Genomic DNA, 27,720 nt, shown 5'->3' with positions numbered 1-27,720 from the left:
ACCGATATTTATTTATTTTCTAACAACAAATACAACAAAAAGCCACAAAGCTTCATTTCCAACCATCTAAAAATAAACACGTAGCCCCAAATAATTTCTATTAATCGATTGTTATTATTGTTGAACCGATTAATAGAAACAACCATGTTCATTAATAGATAGATGATTTGTTTTTATAAGGTTTCACTACATTTTTACAACATTTAACAAGATACTTTTAAATCTTGCATATTTGATTCATACAATAACTAAACTTGAGCAAATTTGTACTTTAACGACAAAACATTTATTTTTATACATTTAATATATATTATTTCTACTCATCATTACCATTATTACCATTATTACCATCAACGATCTGTAAGAGTACGGCTCCGGTTTCGATTACGTACTTAACGCTAGTGTCTCGGCCTCTGGTTTTCCCGTCTTTGGCCGAATTGATTCTTGAAAGTAAGGTGTCCTGCATACTTTCGTGCCCATTACAAGTTCTTTCTTGTTTGATACTATCCGGTCTCCTGGTTGCCACTGGCGGATTGAAACAAGGTAGCACTGTTTTGAACTCCTTGCGGAAATTCTCATTAAGCCAAGCATAAAGGAAAGGATTATAGCAAGTAGAACTCATAGCAGCTGCGTGAGACAAAAAATAAAAAGCGCTGAGATACTTCCATTGAGCGGCAGGTATATAAAAGTCGACAACCAAATTATAAACGTTTAGAGGCAGCCAAGATGCTCCAAATATCATAACCATTGATATTAACATTCTATTTGTCCTTCTTGTTCGTTCTCTTTCCATTTCTTCTTTTTTTAGCGACTTTGCACCCGGTTTCGTCCGAGCGCGATCTCTCAATTTAAGACAAACCCTCAAATAACAAAAACTTATTATTATAAAAGGGATAACAAATTGTAATATCGAGGTGGAAAAACCAAATGTTCTGCGTATAGATTCGTGAGGCCAAACCTCGTCACAGTAATGTCTTCCATCTTCACCAGTCAAGTGATCCATGAAGATGCCATAAGGCAATGTTAATAAGGCCCCTGATACCCAAACGAGCACAATAATAGAAAGACATAGATTTATTTGTAAACGAGGTTTGAAGGGGTAAATTATTACAAAAAACCTATCAATGGCTATCGACATTAGTGTAAATGCTGAAATATATACACTAACGCCTTGAGCATAGGGTACTAAGTGGCAAAGTATTGCACCAAAGACCCATTCACTCATGAAAATATACAAGGGAGTAAAAGGAACTGCAAACGTGCAGAGAAGGATATCGGACAAAGCCAAATTAGTAATGAATATGTTAGTTACAGTATGCATGGATTTGTTTCTAAATACCACGTAGCAAACTAAAACGTTACCACAAACTCCTATAACGAATATAATGACGTATAGACAATAAAAGAAAGCTTTAACTGCTGGTAGATTAGTGACATAATCGATAGGTACCGCGAAGTTAGGTTTAAAACTGTCGTTAAAACCATCCAGCGTAAAGTTAAGTAGATCTGATGAAAAATTACCGCTTCGAACAAGTGCTGCAAGAGCGATATAATTGTTGATCTGAAATCCGTTGGTGATATGGATTGTCATCTCTACCTCTTCATTATAACTCAATCTATACCAGACTTTTCATTTCCATCCTCTCTCTTAAGCTCTCAACTGACAAATCTGCAAAGATATAATAAGAAAAATTTTTAACTTTTAATATCTTTACATCATTTTAACAAATTTTATTTCATATTTTTAAATTGAACAAAAAAACCTTCTTTTTTATAAATTGTTTAAATATATTTTATATTCACGAAAAACTATACAATTAAATATTTTTATTATTAATTTCATAGTAAAATTACGTGAATTACTAGGAATAACGGTCTTAGCATTATATAAAATTTATATGGTTTATTTAATTTATATAGTCCACTTCTTGGAAGCTGTTGCTTGTTAATTGTAATATATACTTTTACTCTTTGCAATAATTTAGTTGGAAGTGAATAGGCTTTACGTGAAAATTAGCTTTTATTAAGTTTTTCTAATATTTGTTAAATATTAAATTTATTTTTTTTTAAATTAATATCTAAATATATCATTCTGAAATTAATGAGATGATTTTTATTATTGTTAGATATTAAAATATTTTTCCAGTAAATCATTAGATGAGAGGTATTATTTTTAATGAAACCTTTAACAATAAATAATTAAATTGTGAAATATCAAATGACATTCAATTTTTCTTGAATAAAATATTTAAAAACTGTTTTAAACATTAAATTTTAAAATAAACATGCAAATTTATATACAAAATCTATAAGCTAATTTATATAAACTTATATATTTACATAAGCTTGTTTATATTTATTTTAAAATGTATTATAATATTATCGTAATAAATATTTAAATATTTATTACGATATATAAATAAATATATAAATAAATAAATGTACAATACGAATAATATTTTAAAATAATTATTCAACGACTATAGGGTATTATTATGTATATACAGTAGACTCCCCCCCATAACACGGTAGATAATTCCGTCTTATATGAATTTCATGTTGTACGAGTCACATAGATTTTACAAATATGTGTGCCGGACTGTGAACGACTCACGTATTTGTAAAATCTAAGTGACTCGTACAACACGGAATTCATATAACACGGAATTATCTACCGTGTTATAGAGGGGGTCTACTGTATACACTACAAATTAATCAAAATTACGTAAAAATTCAGAGTTTATGTGCATAATTATTTAAAGAAGACATTTATAATTTTCTTCTACTTACTTTAATAAATTTTTTAAAATAATATTTTGAGAAATTATACAATCAAAATATTTTTTTTTTTTTCGTATAACTTATTCAAATAATTTTGCTCATTTTGAATTCTTCATCTTTAAATTTTGAAATTAAGTTTTGTAGATATGTATGTAAATATTGCAATTTATCTTTGCATTAATGTGTGTTGTAGTAAGAAATTACTTCAGTGTGTTTCCTTTGTTTACAACCAGTAATTATTATATAAAACGTAATTATAAATAATAATTTTTGATTTCAACACACTCAGGAATACAACGTCTTATAAATATATATATATATTGCATTCCTTTTTATGTATTTTCAATTAACTTATATATATAAAGGATGGACCAAAAGTCAGTTAACTAAGATATTATTTTTAAGAATAATCAGGACAATTGTTCCCTGTAAATATTAAAAGATAAACAACAAAAATTTAATTCAAAAATTATTATTAATATATTTTAAAAAAAATAATACACCCGTCTAAATCTATATAAATTAATAAATTTATCTTAATTAAATTCATGCCTTTGTGATTTATGTCTTTCGAAAATGTTCGTATATATATTTTGTAAATGTCGTGAATTTGTTAACGTCAGTTATCGACGTTTAAATAAATTCTAAGAATTTCGAAATAATAATTAAGCTTTGAATTTTTAACTTTTAAAAGATTAAAAAGAAGAAGAAAAAAAAACAAAAATTATCGATTCAACAATAGAAAAAATAAAAGGTCTATTTTTTCTCTTTTACGAAAAGTTAATTTCAACATAAACTAAACGGAGAGATTCTTAAAATTAAAGATCAAAAATTCTTGCTACATTTAATTTCAATTTTTCGCTTTAACGAATCTTAAGTCATCCAACGATAAGAGAAAATGAATACAAATAATAATATTAAACTACGAGATATCAGTTGTTGTTAATGAAAATTCACTTCTGTTATAATGTAAATTATAATTCTTTTTTTTTTTAAAAAAAGAACAATTTCCCATTCATTTATTCAATCAGAAATTATAAATGAAGAGAATTCCATTATCGTTTACGGAAATGAACAAAAATAGTTTTTAATTTATAAACAAATAAACTTTTCGAAACAATTATAGTATTTGTTAATATATTTAAACATTATTTTGAATAAAAAAATTTATTATAAGTAATATTTATATAATAAATGTTAGCAAGGAATTGTAACGAAGGACATCTAAGATTTGCCCTTAGCATATACAAGTCCGTATGACATTTAAAGGGTTTTAATTATTTTAAAAGAATACTTAAAAGTATATTTTAATACAATATTTTTATCTTTTGATTTAACTTTAATTAATTTCATTAAATAACTATTTATTCCTACACTACGACTATTAAAACATTCAATAGTATATTACTGTATTACAGTAAATCTTCAGGACAATTGTTATTTTCTTATACGATTATATAGAAGAACAAATTGACAAAATATCTCTCAGTATCTCTTTAATAAACTCTGGATACTAGCATTATTGAGCTATGAACAACTCAATGAAAGAGCTCTATTGTATTGTTATGTCAATGAGATATTTATATAGTTCAATATATAACTTATTATTATCTATTCTATGCACAGAATACTTTGATATAAAATCAGAAAATATTAAAAAGAAAATTTACTTAATAACAAGATCTAATGGAAAAGTTTAATTATGTAGAAATTGAAGCAAATTATTTTACTTATACTTTCGCCTGTATTATGTTACTGATTTAAGATTTAAATAGTAAATTTAATTAATAAAGTTCTTTATAACTTTTATGCAAAGAAAAATATTTTATGAAATAAAATAAAAAGTAAATATTTAAATGTAATATTGGATAAAAAATATTAAAAAAATACTTCTTTTGGGAAGAAAAGATTTTACCTTATTTATTTTTTTTCTTTAATATTTATTTTCTCATAAACAATGTCTAAAACTGTCAGAAAATNACGAATGCTTTTTATGAAAAAGTAGAGATTGAAGAATTGAGAAGAGTAGAAATTTTAAGAAATTCCAGAAGAGTTGCTAATATTTCTAATATAAAGGAGTTTATACTATCTGTTGTAACATAAAGAACAACAAAACAAAATTTCACCTAGAGTGGACAAAAATAGTAGGAGTTATAGAGAATTCACTTAAATACTGTACACATAAACAGATTTAGGCCTTTATATTGAAATAATAATAAAATCTTTCATTACAAAATTTCTATATACACTATTGTCTTTTAAAAGATTTCTATGCTGTCTTTCTTTAGTAATAGACACGTTAATATTGTTTCAATGATTGACATTGTGATGCTGTTTCTGCAGTCCTTGACATAGTCATTGTCAATCTATTTTGCTCAAGTCAGACTTCATGGCCTTTAGGGGGGTCTCAGTTATTCTTATTTTTTTAGATCTAGAATTTACCTGACCAACTTTACTCTTATGCTTTCCCCTAGGTTTTTTTTTTTTTTTTTAAATAATGATAATAAGTTAGGTGATAACATAGATGTACTGTATATATCGATGCGTATACGTTTTATTTAGATTAATTTATAAAAAATATCTATGTATAAATCCATTCCAGATAATGGTACCTTAATATACTACCACATGATAGCAATACATAATTAAGAGCTATTTATATAAACTTATTCTCATTACAATTGATACTGTAATATAATAATTCTTGTTACTAAGATAAAATAAAGTTTAATATTCTTAATTGAAAATTTCATATCATACTATTCTGGTCAATATCATAACGAAAATAACTATACCAATCGATAAAAAGAACCGTAAACGAACGTATATATCGTTTTGTTGATTCAATAATCTTGCATAATACAAATAATCCTATAACATTAAGAGTATTACACAAACAACGATACGAAATGCAGTGGCATAATAAGCATTATCATGAAAAATTGGACGGCAGTTATTGAAGATCCCGAAAAAATGACATCTTGAGCCTCTCTAAATGATATATAAAACGAAAGCAACTCATTAAGAGGGAAAAAACACAACGTGTGTACTCCTTATCAGCTCAGGCAGACAAAAATAAACAAAGTCTAAATTCGAACTTTATCTAATTGTTGGATACTGAAACACTATTGTTATTTTCTATATGAATTTAAATTCTTATCTTCGTTTGCAATTATATTATTTTTTTATTTAATCTTATTTTTATATTTAAACAATTTATTAGGCTTAATTGTATTTATTTAACACGGTATTATTTATAATATTATTGTTTTGATTTCATTACTTTATGTATTTAAACCTCAATATAGAGTACCTACAAATAGTATAATTTTTGTAAAGGGCCAATGATAACTGTTTTTAAAAAATAGTGAATAGAGAACGTTTCAGGATTTGTGAATTGGTAAATATACAATTTTGCATTGCAAACGATATTCTTATTACCAAACTCACCCGACTTTTAAACTCAAATTCGTATGTAAATATCATTTCTATTGTTTCGGTGTACAGTAGGCTAGTTCGGTTTAACACCCCCACTCGATTTAATATCAAATTTAAGGGACGAACAGATGGCGATGCTAAATCGAAGTTTGACAGTAATTTTGCATGAAACTCGCCCGTAATCTTTACCAGAGAGACTATTATCCATTATAAAAATTTTTATTAAATAAATTATTGTAAACTACAACGTTATTCTTTATAAACTTGTTCTGTTTTTTTTTTTTATTTTAGCAACAACAGATATTTTTAAGAGATGAAAATAAATTGATTTATGCAAAGAAGATATATATTTTTTCCTATCAATGTTATATGTATTTCAGTTTATCGCATTTAGATGGCAAATATATGAAGTCGATAAAAAGAGGATGAGATTGAAGGGAATTATTTCTTTCTTCTTTTTATCAAGATAACAGTTTCCACCATTGAAATAAAAGCATTATATATATATATATATAATCTTCATAGAAATGGTAGATCTACAATAACACAGTTAAAAGAAAACAACATATACTACTAGATTATCTTGTTTTAAAATAACATTTTCGATTGATAACATAAAAATTCCGTTCTTTTAAGTAAAATAGCTATACTTTTCTTTGCTTTTATGAGTTTAAAATATAATATTTTTATTTTATTTAAAAAAATAAATAAAAGCTTTAAATTTATTCTATAAAAATCTAAGTTTTTTTAAATAAAACTACTTAATAAATATTATTTTGATATTTATAAGGAATTTCTCGTATAGTAAATATGTATATAATAATGGATTAAGTTAAAATTCGATTATAAAAAAAGAAACTTAAAAGTTTTGAATTATTATCATAGATTAAGTTGAACAAAAGCTATAAAAAATTTTTCATGCATGTTAAAATTTTTCTTGACATGTTTTTAAAACTTTTCATGCTTCATTTAATTAAAGGTATTAATATTTTTCTTAAAACATGAATATATTATAATCATTTTAAAATATAGGAAAAAAGTATGTATAAAATAATTTCTTTTTTCTAATAAAGAACTTATATGATGTTAAATTGATTCAATTTAATCTCTTTGTAGCATATATAGAAGAATAAGGATATAAAAGCAGTCTATAGAATCATCTTATTTTTATGATATAATCCGAATTTCTGGCTATAACACAAAAATACTTTTATCCTGTCGGAGTTGTGGTTGTTTACGAGTAAGATGTAAGGACAATTTTTTTTTATATATTAAGATGTTTTTTATTCTTATTTTTTTTCTGAATAAATGTAATTTCAATGGTTTAATATAATACATTTGTTATCTGAATAATTATCCGAACAATTATTATAGTATTAATAATTATTAGTTTATTATAAAGCATAATTAGCGATACATCAACATCACAAAATGTACAGAAGACAATACAGTTGTAATTAAACTCTATACGAGGATGATGATTTTAATATACGTCTCTAGAAAATAGGAAGAAAATCGGACAATTTATATTTATTACATGATCATATGTAACTATTTCTAGTCAGTATTAATTATTCTAATAGAAATAAAGGAAGTGTAGTACAGTAACTAGGAAAAAACTTTTCTATCTGCGAATTACATTCGTTGCACAGGTATTTGTTTTATAGGTTGAGTTATTATTTACATATTTAAAAAGTATTGTTATTACTTTTTTATTTATTTTATTTCTTTGTTAATTATATATGTTGATATATTGTGGCAGTGTCAGGTTGTGCGAAACCTAATATGATATTATCATACCATTATATAAACTTATATTATATTACCGTACTATACTTGATAGTGTACAAGGCCTATGATAGTTGCTAGTATTAGATTCCGAGTGCTGAACCTACACAGAGTATCTACGGTCTTGGGCAAAAGCTTAGGAAGCCTATGTCTAAATTCATCACTTCTTGTGTAGCTTCTGTATACAAATATACTTCGTTTCTTAAGTAATACTTTTAAATAATATATTTCATTTTTATTTTATATTCCTATTGAAGATTGTCATATTTATTTTATCTTGTTTTATATTGTATTTTTTTTATTTTTTGTATCTTTAAGAACAATTGTTGTTGAGGGAGTTCTTTTGTCCATTGGGCATCGCTAGTATTTTTTAAAATAAATATATAAAATTATTCTATAAGAAAAAGAGAGAAATAGACTGATTCTAACCTTTATTAATTCTGTAAGAGAAAATAATATATGATATAAATATATAAAAATTTTTAAAANTCTAATCTGGAAATCATTTATTGATGTTATAAATTGATTTAAAATTACTATATTACTATAATTAAATTCATTTACTCGAACGTTTTTTTTATGCGAAAACTATTCATAATATTGATATTAGTAAAACTGAATAAATTCAGTATAAAATTTTTATATATTTTAATTCTATTTTAATTGCTAAAAGATTTTTAAGTAATCCTTTTGTGTTTCATTAAATTTTATCGATATTTAATGTTACAAACATTCATGATAGAAAATATGACAATAGAAGCAGTAAACGTCATGTTTTATTTGTACTTAAACAGCTCCTTAGTGAATATAATAGTCAACTTAGTAAATGAGTTATACAGTAGTTGTAAATAAATTTACTTACGTTATAGAGATTTTAAATTTAAACTAGACATTACAAAATATATTTTTCCCCTAATAAATAGCTAAGACTTGTTAAGGATCTAGATATTTAATAATTAAATCTGCAAAGAGGCCTTGCATCTGCCATAATAAAATATTGTAAGTAGGCTACTGTAATTCTCTTTTTACACCATTACTTATTGGATGACATGGAAACAAAGTAGATTTCTTTCAGAAGGTTCGAAGAGATTAATTAACCATGCTTATATGTTTATTTATAAATTATGTAAATGTTTATTTTAATGTTTACTATATTTTCTTTATTTTGATATATAAATAAGATACATATGTAATGGTAAACATTACATATACTGTATTATTATAAATGCTTCATAAATATAAATAATATGATCCCATTTGCCCTTAGGTGCTTTATTCAATATTATTTTGAGGATTATGTTCAGTTTATAACGTATTATAGGGTCATTCGTGATTGACAGATTCTACAACTTTTCTATTGATTTTACTAATAATAAATTGAATATTTTTATCATATTATTTTCATGTATATTTTATATATATTTTATTCTTATAAATGAAGCTTTTAAAGAACATTAAACTTTTACAAATGTTATCTATTTATTATAAATATAATAAACTGTTCATCACCATTAATATTGTTGTATAAGAAGTATCGTAAATTAGGTCATTTTTTCTTTGAAAAAATAAAAAATAATAAGACAAAAGTTCATAATAAAACTGCAGGAATATTTTTTGTTGATTGCGAGAAAGTCTTTTAAAGTTTCTGGACGTCATTTCGGGAATGAGTGATTGATAAGTTGACAGCCAATAACTAAGAAGTTTTGCGAGTTAACAGATCAGTGGAAATAACTATTCGAACAAGTTTTGTTTGTCAATAAATATTCTCAGAAGTAATAAATGGAAATTTAAGTGTAAAATTTTTACAATAACGAAATTTCATACATTGACAATATGACATAATTTACGTATAAAGTAGAAATTGTATCGTACTGCTGTGAAGACACAAATCTTGATCGATGCGGAAAGATGTTTATATTCATGAATACTTTGATGTGATATCATCATCCGAAGCGAGAAACGGCAGCTGTAATATTGCAGCAAGTTTGTTCTTTATAGATACCTTCTAAATCGGAGAATACACAACACAACACTGATTTCGGAAAACTTAAATTCTCATTAGATTCTTAAGATTGTTTGGAGGGGGTTAGTATGGAATGCAATACATGTACAGTGGTACCTCAGGATACGAAATTAATCCGTTCCGAAACTGAGATCGTATCATGAAAATGTCGTAAGGTGGATCATCTTTTCCCATACGATTACATGTAAAACCAAATAATTCGTTCCAACGCGAAAAACATACTCAAATTAAAGCCAAGTAATACATTAAAAAAATAACTGTAGTAAGAAAAACAAATGAAAAATGCGAACTAATGTAACGTAGTATGGTGAGTTTTTGTTCGTATCGTGGAGCAAAAATATGTTCGAATTTCATGTCATATCCTGAAAATTTCGTATGCTGGGGCGTTCGTAACCTGAGGTACCACTGTATATATAAACAATAATAATGGCGTTCTCAATACATGTATTCGTCAGTTTGGCTTTCCGAGTTGCTTCATTCTTCGTATTCTTCGTCATAAAAAGTTTATCGTTTCCTTTAATATAGTTTATGAACATGTCCAGTCAATCTTTACGCTTATCTCTAAGAGATAGAGTGAAGATTGGCTCAACGGTTCCCAATTAGATAACACTTTTCTTCGTTTTTACTAATTATTCAAAGTGAGAAGATGCGTGTATTTTATTCTCGGATTATCTACTTGTAAATAACACAGAAAGATCCTCGTGCCTAAGTTTTCTCTGAATCTGGGGAAAACTCTCCAGCCGAAAAAAATTACATCCATAAGTTACATCCTCTGCCATGTTTGAAATTTATCGATAGTCAAATTCTCTCGTGCAGACTTTTTCATCATTTTTTTCAGTTATTAAAAATGTTATTTGATCTGGAATATGATTCAGTTTTTATTCGTTTTCACAGCACTTCAGTATTTTCCGGCATGCACACATTCCATTCACTGTGCGAAACGTTTTAGTTATTGACTGTCGACTTGTCAATCACACATTCCGAGAATGACGTCGAGAAACGTTAGAAGAGTTTTTCCCGTAACTGACACAATACATCACTATAATTTGTTAAAAACTTTCGTCTTAGTTCTATTTGAAGATTTCTTCTTCTTTGAAGATTCCTTATAAAACTATATATTACTGTACTATAGTTCTATTATAGATCTTAAAATGCAAAATGTTTTCATTATTTTATTGTAATTTTAACTCGCTTTCAATAGGATTTTTATTTAAATTATATGTCATAACTGAAAAAATATTAAGAATCATTTCTTAATTTTTCTATTCAGATACTTGTGAATTCATAAATACATACTTTAAAAATTACAAAAGGATAATGAAATTTAATTATGAAAATTTGACTTGATCTTAGAAAGTGAAAACAAAAGAATTATCAAATAAACATATGAAAATAAAGTAATAAATTATAATCAAAGTTGCACATAAATGCAATATATCGATTAAATTATTTACAGACGATAAGTACAGTACATATGCGAGGGGCAACTGTTTTCTAATCACATTGTCTCACTTATACTTATCTGATCAGAGGCAGGTGCCTAAAATGCATATTATCACGAAATATGGAGGAATTTGACTTATATTATTGTCAGATAAATGAATGATATTGCAAGTTTTCTGTTGCCCATTGGAGGGTAAACGAGTGTTTGCTTTTCATAACAGAAACAGACAAGAAATACATGATTCTAGAGAAAGAAAAATGAAAAAAAAAAAACTTGTATTTTAAATAAATATAAAGATTAACATTTGCATTTTAAAAAAATATATTTTTCATATAAAACTAAAATTAAAAACCTTTAATTTTTACTTATCACATTGCTTCAGATACTTGAATCTAATCTGGAAATCATTTATTGATGTTATAAATTGATTTAAAATTACTATATTACTATAATTAAATTCATTTACTCGAACGTTTTTTTTATGCGAAAACTATCAAAAGTATTCATATTTGGTAGATTTACAATGGATACGATAAGAAAAGGATTTATATCAAAAAAATAATTTTCGAATTTTACTACAGAATGAAAATGAAAATTATACTTTCTATATCAATCAATATAATCAAGAAATTTCATAAGTTTAGTGTATTAATAGTTATTTTTTAAGCATAATTAAGTGTAATAATTGATTACTTCTATCATAAATTTATAATATTTTGCTTCACTTTTGATTTCTGTATATTTATTTTATAAATCATTTAAATGAATGTCTCGTGGTAATGACAACTGATTGGCAAATAGTACATTTTATCTCAGTTATATCTTTTATTAATCGCATTTAGTCTGCTGTATGATCTTATATTACAGATCTATAATTATCTATAAATATCGCTTTTGCATTAAGGATATTACATTACGTAGTTAACTATACATTATGTAATTCTTTTCTTAATATTAAAGTTTATATTCGAATGTTTTTAGTGACGGAATCTTCAGTCTTTTCATTGAATCAATCTTGTTTCATTTGAACTATTTAATACTAAATTTACAGTCCATTTAGAAATTCTATAAACAACTCATTAAAATACTGTTAAAAATATGTACTGTAGTATTCAACATAATACAATCATTCAGTATTTTTTCATCGTTCAAATTGAGCACTTTTAATATTGTATAGAATAGACACAAATTCAAAAGTGTAGCATCAATATAATGTTAGAGTTGGTTGGTTTGGTTTTATTCGATTAATTAAGGCAACGCGACACATGGCCGATCTGCCAAGGGGAAAATGCCTCCCGGGAGTCTTTTATGAGAAACTGACCCCTATTGTTACTACGTAAAGAAAACCCGGAAAATTCTACGTGGCCAGCCCATTGGCGAGGCGCAAACTAACAACCAACTATCAGTGTTCAGTAATTTTATCCATTCGGCCACTGGTGAGCTCTATCTTCTGGGAATCCGGGTTAGAGTCCGGCAGTGATCTAACTACTATTAAACACAGTTAAGCGACGTAGAAACAGTGCAGGGCTCAGTCTAGGCCTTGGCACCGTTTCTACGGAAAGTATAAATATGAGAGATTTTTAATTATAAATTAAAAATAATGTTTATTTATTCAACCCAAAGCGTGCTCAGCAGAAAATAATAAACTATAACTAAATCAACACCTGTTCACTCGCTGAGAGATTTATTCTTAACACAAACGTTTTCAATCCAATCAATGGATCATCGTCAGGTAAATTAGAACATTTCAAAAAATAGAACAACAAGTTCAAAATACAAAAAATATAAATATTAATAACGGATAACCAATATATTACTAACAGCAAAATAACGTTTTTAAATAATATAATTAATACAAATGCTGCTAAAATTATAAATAAAAATAAAATATTAAAATATAACAAATAAATTGTGTATACAAAATATTAATACTTCAAACTTAATAGACAAATCGATAACACTATATATTAATAATGCTTAATAAACTGTACGGAGTTTCTCAACTAAACTATACAGAGTTTTTTATATACATAATATTAAAGCTCCTGCTCTTATTTGAAGTTTTTAACTGCAAACTTCCATGCGGAAGGAAGTCCCTCGGCATCCCTTGCGTTGATGCAATTCCCTTTAAGTTTGCTTTTATAAATTTCTAATTTTTCGGCCGTTTTTGCCAAGGTCGGGGAGTGTATTTGTTTCAGTATATCTGCTTCATTCCATCTTACTATCGAACCCTCCGTTTGCGCCATTTGAGACAATACTGTGGCATTCGAACCTTTTCTCACATCATATCTGTGCTCTTTTATCCTTACCCCTAGATTTCTAGTAGTAACCCCAACATATTCTTTATCTATTCCTAACATCTGATTCTCGTATGGGATCTTATATACACCTGACCTATCCTCTTTTTTAACTATCCCTTTATCATTTCTAAGTATTCTGTACAAATTCGGAGNAGCATTATGAAAGAAATCGCAAATAAAAAAGTTACAAGAATAGTCTTAAAAAGAGCTCCGAATTTGTACAGAATACTTAGAAATGATAAAGGGATAGTTAAAAAAGAGGATAGGTCAGGTGTATATAAGATCCCATACGAGAATCAGATGTTAGGAATAGATAAAGAATATGTTGGGGTTACTACTAGAAATCTAGGGGTAAGGATAAAAGAGCACAGATATGATGTGAGAAAAGGTTCGAATGCCACAGTATTGTCTCAAATGGCGCAAACGGAGGGTTCGATAGTAAGATGGAATGAAGCAGATATACTGAAACAAATACACTCCCCGACCTTGGCAAAAACGGCCGAAAAATTAGAAATTTATAAAAGCAAACTTAAAGGGAATTGCATCAACGCAAGGGATGCCGAGGGACTTCCTTCCGCATGGAAGTTTGCAGTTAAAAACTTCAAATAAGAGCAGGAGCTTTAATATTATGTATATAAAAAACTCTGTATAGTTTAGTTGAGAAACTCCGTACAGTTTATTAAGCATTATTAATATATAGTGTTATCGATTTGTCTATTAAGTTTGAAGTATTAATATTTTGTATACACAATTTATTTGTTATATTTTAATATTTTATTTTTATTTATAATTTTAGCAGCATTTGTATTAATTATATTATTTAAAAACGTTATTTTGCTGTTAGTAATATATTGGTTATCCGTTATTAATATTTATATTTTTTGTATTTTGAACTTGTTGTTCTATTTTTTGAAATGTTCTAATTTACCTGACGATGATCCATTGATTGGATTGAAAACGTTTGTGTTAAGAATAAATCTCTCAGCGAGTGAACAGGTGTTGATTTAGTTATAGTTTATTTATTCTTTTTGCATTTCTATACCATCATAAATGTGGAAGGGATAGCTCTAAACATTAAAGAGTCCTTTACTATATTTTGCTTATGGGATTAAAATTTCTAGTTACGCCACTGAGTCCCCGAGTCAGAAATTTCAGATATCTGCCATCAGATAAGTCAGATAAAGTCACTAAACGTTTAGTCACCCGTCATGGGTTAAACCCATGATTTTTATGAAAGAGGCCAACATTGAAATCATTTAAATTTAACTTTGAAAACTATGGATTTTGATGCAAGATTGCTTTTGTAATTTTGATATAACATTAAGTCGAATTAATTTCTTTTGAACACATTTTTATATATACTGTACATTACTGTATATATTAGGATATCAAAATTTACATTGAGATAGTGCTGTAGTTCAGTATTTGAATCACAGCACTTAGAATAAACTTTTTTTTTCCAGATACAATTATCGATGTTTTCTATTGATTGAAACTTTCATGTAGATAATTGTACTGAAATATNATTATTCATTCAAATTTACTTACAATACTTAAATTTGTCTCGTAGGATGTGATGCTATTATAAAATTTACATCTAATTGTTAATACTTTGAATATCTAGAGCTAGTGGGAAAATGAGTTTTCTTTTTTGTATCATGTAATTTAGTAATGACTTGTTTAATATTCTGTGTTCTTGAAACTAATTATACACGAACTAATTGATCGTTCGATGTCAATAAAATTATCAATTCCTATTTTAACACGTTTAATATGATGTACAATATTAGAAATCATCAAATTACTTTAAATATTCAACAAAATATATAATTTTATTATGCCAAACTTCGAACTATAAACTGTGTCTAAGAATCAGATGTTAATTGCATTACATTGAACAAAATAAAATAGAAAATGGAATTATTTAAACTAGTATACTGTAATGATGAAATATTCTATAATAAAAATACGAAATAGTAAAAATTAAATATAGAAAACATTCTGATGCCGACATTCGTACAAAATATTGATCACAGCTACAGTTTAGTTGGAACTTATAAAATTTCTTCGATTTTTTTTTCCGTTTATTTCAAGGTCTTCCTCATTATTTTTTAGGATTGTTTTTGAACTTTAGAGAAATAATGATCAGACTTTCTCAAATTCTAATTTTTAAAAATCATCAACGCTATCCAGTAATAAATATCATGTGATATTAAACACAATTTCAGACTTCACTGGCTATTATAAAAACAAAAAAAAAGGATAGTCGACGAAGTTTATTATCATTTTTCAAGTGGTACGAAGAGGATTCTTGTGTGTAGTTGAATTTTTATTCCTAAGGAATTATATTTATATCCATCCCGTTTGTAGAAAATGTAAAAGAATTTCATTATCATTAAATTTTCTATTATCTTACTAATGTGTCAGTGGTGAAAAACTAGTGAATCGGAGTCTCGAATGGTAGTGTTGTTTTTTTTTTCCTCCCATCACTTTTCATATTTACAAAGAAAGATCAATTCTACTTTGTTCATTTGTTCTTTTTTTGAATGAAATTTTTATAAACTTCATTAACAATAAACAGCACCAGAATTAATATAAATATTATATTAACTAATCCGAGAATAGATTTACATATTCATGGACTAAATGCAATAAAGCTGAAGTAATCAGGTGTAATTTTGAAAACGTGTAGATCTGTTATTTCTATCAAGATACACTAAATAATTAATCTCTATGACAACTGTAAGCAAACAAAATGACTTTTTTTTTAGTAGTACATGATCGCAATGACATTAAAAATATAAATAAACTCCAGGTTTATGCAGTTATCTAATAGCCTATTTGCAAAAGGAAACTTTAAAAGAAATGAAATTCTGTTGTATGTTCAAGAAAACTTTTTAAAATAATATTTTCGAATTTCTTACATGCATTTATTTAGGCCTATAATAAGATAAAAAGAAGCATCAATCATCTAAGAAGAATATATGCTTAAAGGTGTTAAAAAAAAAGTCTTGCTAAAAATGATGACTAAGACAGGCTTAGAAATCTCATCTGTAAGAGGACTTTTGTAATTCCTCATTCATATATTATTATTCTTGATTATATGAAAAATATCCTCGATGATTATAATGCAGTTTAAAAGCTGGGCAAGAGCGATTAGAGTAGTAAATCCAATTAGGAAACTAAGAGTCAAGTTAATGCTTTTCTATATAATTGATGTAAATGTTATACAATGTCGAGAAGAAATTTTCTATTTAATAAACTTCTATTTATTTAAAAGAAATATCATAAATAAGCTTTCTTTTATACATTGATTGGTGTTTTAGTATATTTAATGAATTAACAAAGAAGATGATCGATATGTTATCACAGAAGAAGCTAACAGGGCTCTATTTGGATCTTAATATCATATTTACGGGTCTTAAAAAAATATTTCACTTTATAAAGTCGTTATTTACAAAAAATTTTAATATGGTGATACCTCTAACCGGTTAGTGACCCGGGTTTCTGAGAGGATTTGATTTAATTCATAAAAATACTAAATATATTCTATAATGCTTAATAATCTTCAGTTAATTTTACTTATTTTATTTTAAATAAAAAAATAATGTTTATCATTTGTTATTATCATAGATAAAATATATTACAGTAAGCTATATATAGTGATCAACAGTATTAAAATAATATGCAACTTGAGCGAGAAAAACAGAATTTATACGAGAGAAATTTATTTAAATTTTAATTTTAAATTCTACTGTTAAAAACTGCTTAATTTTTATAAGAAAACAAATATTTTTTTGGTCAATCTCTTTACAAATTAAAACGAATCTTCTTTAATTCTATTAAGCGCAGGCTTAAATACATTCATTTCTATTAAATTAAATTAAATTAAATATCATTAAAAATATTATTATTTATTGCATATGTGATAAAGTTAATATATTAGATTAAATCAAGTATTAATTTTTGTATATTGCTCTCTTCTTTCTACTTAATAATGAATTTTATTACATTACCAAGCATAAAATTTATATAAATCTTATTTTAAATCATGAATAACTTTCAAAATTTTCTAATTATATCAATGAAAATAAAATAAATTTTGCAAAATTATTTAAATACTTATCTTCTAAACAATAACAAATAATCACTATAATACTTTTATTCTATTTAATTAAATTGAGGTAAAGATTATAAGTTTAATAAATTAATTAAATATATAAATTAATAATAAAATTTTAAATATAATTATTATATACAATTATATACTTTACATAAGTTTTATAACAATTTTCTTAAAAGTAGAAAGTAATCCAAAAGACAGTTAACTGAGACATACTTTTAAAATGAAGAGCGATTATATAATAGATATTTCAATTTAATTTTAAAATATTAAGAAATTATTTTAAAATTTACTATAAGTTAAATGGATCGAAAATTTACTGAAAAGAGAAACCGAATAGAATATTTATTTATTTATTTATTTATGAAGTNAATTAGGTGACCTCGTAGAGACTACAGACGTTTTTGCTCTCCAATATACAGAAAATAAATCATTTCATCGCAAATTTTCAACTCCATTTATTCTTGAAAACTATTCATAAAACGAAGAAAATATAGTTTTTTTCTTTTTATAAATCATAAACTTTATAAATAAAGACTAAAATATCTTTGAAGTAAGTTTTACTTCAATAACTTAGATTCAGATTTAAAAGGACTAGTTTTGTGGAATAATTTTATAAATTCCAAAAAATGTTCTTTATTTTATAATAATAATAAAGTTTTCTACAGAGTAAATTATATTTTTACACAGAAAGGTTCTCTCAATTTTCGGATCCTATTGGAAAATTTGGCTTTATCGTCAGAAAAATTACAGCTATTATCAGAAAAAAAACTGTGTACAAGCAGGTTTCTCGAAGGAAAATGAAATGATACAGTTGAAAGAGGGAATCGAATCAGAAGGATCCGAAATCTTAGAAAAGTTAAGAATTTTAGGCGCTACGAGATGTTAAAATTCAACTCTTAGTACCACAGAAAAAGGCCAAGATGTCTTGGCATCATCTAGTTTTATATAAACTATGAGTCATCCTGTGTTACAATTTTCTATATTCGGACCTCGGAAAGTAGTCAGGGACGAAGTCTCTAATACTACAATAACTTTATTATTGAAAAATAAATAAAAATAAAATTATTAAAACTATTTTTGAAGTGCATAAAAATATTTTGTAACCATTCTTATCGCTGTCCTCGTGGCATATATAAGATACTACAACTTTACAGATTAACATTAATTTTAGTTTTTCAAAATCTACGAAGCTAAAATTAATGTTAAATTACACTATTTTTAATTAAAATTGACAGGAAATTACTGTTTTTAACGATGAAATATCACAAACGATATACTGTATTTTAGTAATGATGGTACTGTACAAGACGACATTTTTTTCTCAGCAAAGTTTAAAGTTTTCTTCATATATTTTTCTTTTTACATTGCAGTAATTAATTTAGATAATCGGATTAATTATCTTTCTATATAATAAAATTCTTACTGCGTAAACAGCGATAACCATTGCTTAATTTATATAGAGTCTATCAAATAATGCACCCTTTAGACTTCTATGGTATAGGCTATAAATCACAATAATTACTCTGAAGAAATACAATTTTTTCAGTAATATATAGTCTCCATTTAATCATTCTTTTTATATTATAATAATTAATCCGATTAGTAAAATTAATTAGTGGAAACAGAAGAAGAAAATTAAATACAGAATCATATTTTAAAAGAAGATTGCAACCCTGACACAATTAATATGATTAAAAAAAAGGAAAATAGACAAAAAATAACCTACAGAATGCTATAATTAGATTCATCTATCAAGAAATTCTTATAAAATACAATATTAAACACACGATTAATATTAATATTATTTATATATATATTTTTTTTTACGTTCGAGAAGGGTCTCACCTATCAATTATTCTATTTATATTATAATTCGTTGATGATCAATGCATTTACCTGAGTTTTAAATAATGCTAAACAGAGAATTATCATTTAGAATTGTAATATATTTTTCTTAACATTATACAGCGGTGCCTCGTATAATGTACGCCTCGAATAACGGACGCTGCGAATAACGAACTTTCTGTTTGGCCGTTACGTGACTCGAGCAACGGACTGGCTGCGGACAACGGACTTTCCGTTCGGCAGTTACGTGAGGCGACCAATGGACTTTCTACGAACAAGTGCGAATGATGTTTCCACTCTTTTGCCGTTGCCAATGACAATCTGCTATTTTTATAATATATTAGTATTATTAGAATATATTATCAGTATATCTGAAGTACAGAGCTCCCGTTGGGATTAGGCTTGCTCCCTTGTTTATTACGTACATCACCTCAGTGCAGGGTATTTACATTTATTCAAGTGTTGTGCAAATCATGGCTTCTAAAAAAACAGAAAAGTGATTTCAATTGAAACAATGCAAGAAATCATCAGAAGGAGTGAAAGTTGACAAAAACTTCCTTGTCGAATGGGGAGAGGTTCAAGAGTTTACCAACACTCATTATCCAAACAGAGCTGAGGCCAACAGTATCAATGATCTCTACAATGACACCCTTGCCCGTCATTTCCGACAGGTGTTGAAGAAGAGAGAGAAACAGACCATCTTGGACATGTTTTTCAAGAAGCCAGCAGGGAAAAAACAAAGGATGGAACAAGAGGAGTTGACCCCGCAAGCTCCGGTAGCCTCTCCTGAATCTGAATCCGATTAAAAAACAATAAAACAAAGACCCGCTGCAATGTGTAAAAAGTCTGTATCTGTATGAATGTGTGAAGAAAGTGTTCCTCCACCTCCTCATCACAACATCTGACTACCCGACATAATTGGTGTCTGCTCCATTTTCATTTTTTTGTTATGGTACAGTACGGTTATTTTATGCTGCGGAACGAATTATATGTTTTAACATGTATTTCTATGGGAAAATGCGTTTCGTATAACGGACTTTTCACTTAACGGATTAACCTGGAACGGATTAAGTACCTGCACCTGGAACGGATTAAGTACGTTATACGAAGCACCACTGTATTTAAATATATTACTTAGATTCATCTTAATGACATTACAAAATCGTCTCTCTACAAATAAATGATCTCTTTGCTCAATTTTTCAAAATAATATGATGATTTCCATTGTTCAGAAAGTAATCATAATTTCCCATAGCTTCTTCTTTCATCTCAATTCGATTCCTCAACATATAAAGATTAGAATAAGTCCTGGTCCTCTTGAATTGAAGAAAAGTCCAAGAAAAAATCAAGCCTGGATTAAAATAATTTTAGCTTGACCTTTCTTAAACTATTTTCTTCATGTTGGACACATTACTGAGATGTCGTGTGTCCAACAGAGGTCAACGTCAACCTAAGAAGCCAGCTCAAGCATTAGAAAACATAAAGAGACAAACTCTCAATTCAATATTATAGGAAATTTGATTTATGATTTGTAACTTTATATAGTACTGTATATAATAATAATAATAATACGTAGTTTTCCAAATTATTTTTAAAATAAGAATATTGAAGAAAAAACAGTTATTGCAATATTCAAATGGAATTTGATACTTTATTAATATTGTAAAATAATCTCAACTACTTTCTTTTTAAATTATCCGCTTAAAATATATAATTCAAATTAATTAAACAGGAAGTTCTTAAAGTTTAATTATTGAGAAACTTGACTATAAATTAATTTTAGATATTAGATATGAAGTAATCTGTAAACACAATCACTTTTAATATTAAAAAAATTTATTTTCTAATAGAATAAAGATTACGAAACGAAAAGTTTGCTTATACTTGATAAATCTATTACAATATATGAATTCACTGATATAAAATATTTGAAAAAGTACTAATTAATAAATACTACGAACACATGAAACACGAAGATTCTCTATTCAATATATGTATTAGAAATAAGTAAAGAAAAATTATTTAAAATTGTTTATAATATTAAACTAATTGTTAATATATTTCACACATTAGAATGGACAATGTGACTTAAAATATACTGTACAAATTTACTGTGTGTAATTTACAGAAACATTTTTTTATCCACTATTATCTGATTATGCAAATTTTATGTATGTATAAATAGCATAAGTATTTATTTTTTTTATTTATTTATGAAAAGTGGGGGAACTCCTGGTATCACTCATAGGTACGACCAGGAGGGGAAAAGAAATGAAGGAAGAGGGAGAAATGCGAAGGATAGGGGATGAAAGTGGGGGCAGGAAGAGGGAGGAAGAGATGGGATCCCACAGCGCACGCATCACATTTATTTACAAATAAACCAGAGTAAAAAAAAAAAAGCAGACAAATAATGAGGACAACTGCCTGACAAGCGGTGGGGAGAACAAGCAAAGCAGTAAAACAGATAAAACAGTAGCATGTAGCGTAGCGATCAGTAGCATAACACTATGATACAGAAAGCCACAAAGGAAGTGAAAATCACAAGGNACATAAAGAGACAAACTCTCAATTCAATATTATAGGAAATTTGATTTATGATTTGTAACTTTATATAGTACTGTATATAATAATAATAATAATACGTAGTTTTCCAAATTATTTTTAAAATAAGAATATTGAAGAAAAAACAGTTATTGCAATATTCAAATGGAATTTGATACTTTATTAATATTGTAAAATAATCTCAACTACTTTCTTTTTAAATTATCCGCTTAAAATATATAATTCAAATTAATTAAACAGGAAGTTCTTAAAGTTTAATTATTGAGAAACTTGACTATAAATTAATTTTAGATATTAGATATGAAGTAATCTGTAAACACAATCACTTTTAATATTAAAAAAATTTATTTTCTAATAGAATAAAGATTACGAAACGAAAAGTTTGCTTATACTTGATAAATCTATTACAATATATGAATTCACTGATATAAAATATTTGAAAAAGTACTAATTAATAAATACTACGAACACATGAAACACGAAGATTCTCTATTCAATATATGTATTAGAAATAAGTAAAGAAAAATTATTTAAAATTGTTTATAATATTAAACTAATTGTTAATATATTTCACACATTAGAATGGACAATGTGACTTAAAATATACTGTACAAATTTACTGTGTGTAATTTACAGAAACATTTTTTTATCCACTATTATCTGATTATGCAAATTTTATGTATGTATAAATAGCATAAGTATTTATTTTTTTTATTTATTTATGAAAAGTGGGGGAACTCCTGGTATCACTCATAGGTACGACCAGGAGGGGAAAAGAAATAAAGGAAGAGGGAGAAATGCGAAGGATAGGGGATGAAAGTGGGGGCAGGAAGAGGGAGGAAGAGATGGGATCCCACAGCGTACGCATCACATTTATTTACAAATAAACCAGAGTAAAAAAAAAAAAAAAAAAAAAAACAAAAAAAAAAAAAAANAGTGGAGAGGTGCGGCAAATACTGAACAGAAAGGTGTTTATTCCTAACCAAAATTGCCGTTTTAAAATTGCTCTTAGATCCCCTGGGTGGGAAAGATGTCATGCCAGAGTAACTGGTGAGCTCGCCTTTGAAGAGGTAAGGTTCTTGGACCACAATGAGATCAGAATTCCAATCTTCGGCTGTTTTATTTAATAGGGAGGAAGGGGCCTTGGCCCGCTGTAAGTTAATCTGTAGAATTGATATATTCCTTTTGGTATGGCTGTTACGGTTAGAAGCATGAGTTGTAATTAGGTTATGAGCGGTAGTGGACAAACAAGAAGAATTAGGTGACCTCGTAGTATGTAGTGGCTGGTTACAATCCATAGTTGGTCTGTTTTATAGTCTGGGTCTTCATTCTTATTGTAATTGGACAGCGAGGGTTAAAGGCATTGTGGTCTGTGGTATATCTGTCTTGAACTGGAATATCTTTATTGGCCTCCTTGCAGTTGGTGCAACAAGGGGTGTGGTCAAGCCTCTTACATTCCCCAAACCTGTGTCCCTTGGCACAGTGGCTGCACCTCTGCTTGTTTGGGCAGTTGGCCGAAATATGATTATACCCGCAACACTGGAAGCATCGCACCAGTGGGATATAATCATTAACAAAAATATTGGCCCATTGGATAGCTATATGTTTAGTACGTATCAGGGAGTCACGTAGCCTAGGTGTTGTAGACAAGACGATGTGCCTGCAGTTTTCTTTAGTACTGTTTCTGTGCAGGATTGTGCTTACCCTTGTATTGTCAAGAAACTCCTCTTTGGTGGTAGTGTGTAGAAAGTCATTTTGTTCGTACATTATGGGGAGAATTTCAGCCTTGTCAACAGTGATGGGTACGTTGTTAAGAATTACTCTGGGTCTCCTTCCCTCAGATATCTTGCTTTTGATTTTACTTTGAATTAAATAGCATAAGTATGGTTTAATTTCGATAATTTATCTAAATATATATAAAACATAGCATTTTTTTTCTGAAAAAATTCCTTTGTAATTTAGATAAATGGCACTTTTATATAATATTTAATAACTTTTATATTTATTTACATATTTTTAAATCGATTCTTCAAAAATTCGAAGCCTGCAAGCATTTCTGTTGATTCGGTTAGCAGGAAAAACTTTTATTTCTTTTTGCTTTCTTTTTTATGTTAACATTTAAACCTGTTTAAAGAAGCCCGTTGTTATCGTTTGTTTCATTGTTTCCCAAACTATCCATATAAAAATGGTATAATGTGTTGTCAATTTCTACTTCTGCAGAAGAGATTACGCGGGATCAGTTGGCACAGCTTTAGTAACACGTTTTTTATTCTGTATAGTGACGGAAATAAAACATGGAGTTTTACGAGAAGAAAAAAAAAGCTGTAAAAATAGAGAACAATACCTTCCTCCATTGCTATTTTTAGAGCTTTATTTAACTACATACGATTATAATAATGATTCATTTCTATGTACTACATCATTTTCTAATCCACGATTTATGTGGGTAATAAAAGAATGTTTTATTTTCTTGTGTTACGTATTATCTACGAAACACAAGAATCTTTATTTTGAAATTAAATGACACGACATATAAACTATAAATGTTAGAATTTTATTAATGTCGTCGTCCGTAAATTGTTTCTTTTTTTTATAGTTTGAAGGTAAAATATTCGCATATTCTGTTATACTTTCGGTTTTCATCTTCTGAAAACAAGATTGAATTATGTGTTACAGAAATAATATATAATGATTATGATATAAATTTTATTTCATAAAAATAATAAGCATCAACTCATTTTTTAAAATAAATCTGATAACATAATTTATCTATTTTTTTTTTAAATAAAAAAAATTATTTACATAATTTTTATGCTGAGTTTTTAGGTGTGTTTTTATACATAAAAATAATAATTTTATTGTAACAATACTGTATCTAAGTGTGTGTTGTCATATTCAACTTTCCTCTATACTTATTTAATTTTTTTTATTTATTTACAACAGCCAGAAGCGTAACCTTCTTATCATGGCCTTTATGAAAGATCTGATAAGAAAGCATTTATCATTATTTAAAAAATAAGAATAGCAATAACACGTCTTTAATGTTTATTTATGCCCATGCCATTTAAATATTGAACAGGTCAAATATTAATAACTTATAAAGTCTTATATTAAAAGTACGTAGTATATTAATTGAGTTTTTTTAATTGGATTTCGTATTATAAAAAATAAATCTTTAAAGTCTACTTATGAATAAAATATAAAAGTTTTATAGATTCAATTCTTATTAGTAAAAGATCTATAAAATTTTTGTTGTCGTCATTTATTGTATAAAGTAGAATTACATTCTTTGAGTACCTCCTTCTTAATAAAATAGAAAAATCGAATGAATGTTATTTCTCACTAAGCTTTGTAGACATTTTCCAAGAAACAATTCATTTCATTCAATCTAAAAAAAATTTAAATTAGTATTGAAGTTTTAATTAAGTTATATAATTAAGAAAAACATCAAACACTTAAAAAATTAACTTAATTATTTGAAAACTTAATTAGAAAAATATGAATTTTATAAATCACAAAAAATTATCTTGACGATACTTTGTCAAGTATTATATAATATAATTATTAATCGATTTTTAGAATATGATACGTTGTATTTTTGAAATGTCCTGTTAACATTTTATTTCAAAATTTTCTGTTGTATTGTATCTATTTTTGTAAAGTATATATTGTATAATTAAAACATTGTATATTTATTTTGTTTAAGATAAGTTATATAGATATAGATTTACATAAAATGTAAATAAATTGAAGATGATATAATTAAAATATAGTTACACATAAGGGCTAATTATTTAATTCGCCAGGTAAAAAATATGCTTATTCACATTTTATATCTCGAAGAACAACGCTGAATAAAGAGACATACACTGAAATTCTCAGTCGTGCCGTTCGTATAAAATGTCCAGAACTTATTAATGCTAGACCACACACTTGGCAACAGTGTGCAGTCACTGCAATTGTAGCTAAGGTCTTGCTACAGCCTCAAGTTTATCAAACTTAATGCCATGTATTAATAATTTATTTCTATATTAAAAATAGCTTTTACATGCAAATTCTTCATATTTGACAAAGAGGATTTGCAGAACCATAGCTATAAAGCTATAACTCTTCTATGTTGTGTAAAAAATGGATTCCAAAAAGCATACACCGCACTAACAATTAGACAAATTTAAGACGACAAAAATGTTCTCTGTAAAAATGAATATTTTAGCTTTATATCTGCTTAACAGTATTCCAATATGTGTAGCAGATAGGAAATCTGAGGTATTCTATTCGAAAGGGGGAATCTATTTTAACAAACACGAAAATTTCATGATACTGGTATAAGGAATGCATTTTTTATGTGAAATGCAGCATTTACACGTTGTATTACCTGTAAATAAAGAGGTCGTAATAACAAAAGAGTCACTTGGAATAGCTGAATTTATTATTATTTAACCAACAAAGTTTAAACTAATTTACAAGTAACATTAGCTGTACTAAGCGGAAATTTTTCTATAAGTCTCACACATATAAACATTACTTGCAATTTTATTCAATAATTTTGTATCTTACAAAATCGTAGATGTTTCAACAATAATTTAATAATTAATCGATATAATAATACAATTAGAACGTGTATATTTGTGGCTTTAAAATCAATGGCAAAAAATCGTTTATTATAGTAAAAAAAATGGTAAAAAAAAGCACCGTTACTCCGTCGATGTTTTAGACGCGATTGGCGGAGATGCACCGGTAAAAACAACATTCTCTTGCGGAGCCGCTAGCACTCTTATTATTACGAATACAAATGAAATATATGTGAGGTTAGGAACGTGGATTACTAAGAAACATTTATTAAAATCAATTTTGTTTTTTAGTCCTACTTTTGTAGTCCTAAATAGGTGTAATTTCCGTATGTACGGCGTATGGATTTGGCGATAACAACGGTGTATTCAGGCCAAGAAAGACTATGAGAATGATAAATCGTTAGACGATTTAGAAAATGACAATAAAGAAAAATATAGCATTATTCCGCGAATTGAACTATCAGCTCTTGCAAATAATTTGTCATCTGATATAATAAAGCTATAAGATATTGGCTTCATTGACTTATTGCTGATCACTCATCATTCACTTACTGACTAAATATATTTATCATTATTCATTTACATCAAATTATTTTAAATTATATTTTCTTTTATCATATTGTTGATTCACTTTTAGATTTTTAAAATATTATTTACAGCTATTTAATTTAAGATCATAACATTTATATGCAAAATTATTAATTGCGCCATTTTATTTAGAAAAAAAAAACTGCATTTAGAGAACGTACTGTACTTACCTAAGCTTTAGAAATTTGAATTCTCAGGCAGAAAACAGCGGGCTTTCGACATATGATATTGAAATCGAACAATGAGAATATCCT

The 27,720-nt window shown here is 27.0% G+C and overlaps 1 protein-coding gene across 3 annotated transcripts; it reads right to left on the bottom strand.

Annotated features, from left to right (window-relative positions):
- Positions 1-27,720, bottom strand: LOC111631248 (prolactin-releasing peptide receptor-like). 3 transcript variants are annotated; one of them, XM_023375463.1, is made up of 2 exons: positions 27,637-27,720; positions 1-1,669 (listed from the first exon to the last, which is right to left on the bottom strand). In XM_023375463.1, exon 2 carries the CDS (start codon positions 1,589-1,591, stop codon positions 317-319), a length of 1,275 nt encoding a protein of 424 aa, XP_023231231.1. In that variant the 5' UTR covers positions 1,592-1,669; positions 27,637-27,720; the 3' UTR covers positions 1-316. The 3 variants fall into 3 exon arrangements, with proteins under 3 accessions (XP_023231231.1, XP_023231233.1, XP_023231234.1); XM_023375465.1 differs by lacking the exon at positions 27,637-27,720 and adding an exon at positions 19,797-19,926; XM_023375466.1 differs by lacking the exon at positions 27,637-27,720 and adding an exon at positions 15,323-15,421.

The sequence above is a fragment of the Centruroides sculpturatus genome, unplaced genomic scaffold (assembly GCF_000671375.1).
Source record: "Centruroides sculpturatus isolate CEXI.00-Female unplaced genomic scaffold, Cexi_2.0 scaffold50, whole genome shotgun sequence".
NCBI lineage: Eukaryota > Metazoa > Arthropoda > Arachnida > Scorpiones > Buthidae > Centruroides > Centruroides sculpturatus.
Note: the sequence above shows the minus strand (reverse complement) of the source record. Positions and strands in the feature narration are given on the sequence as shown.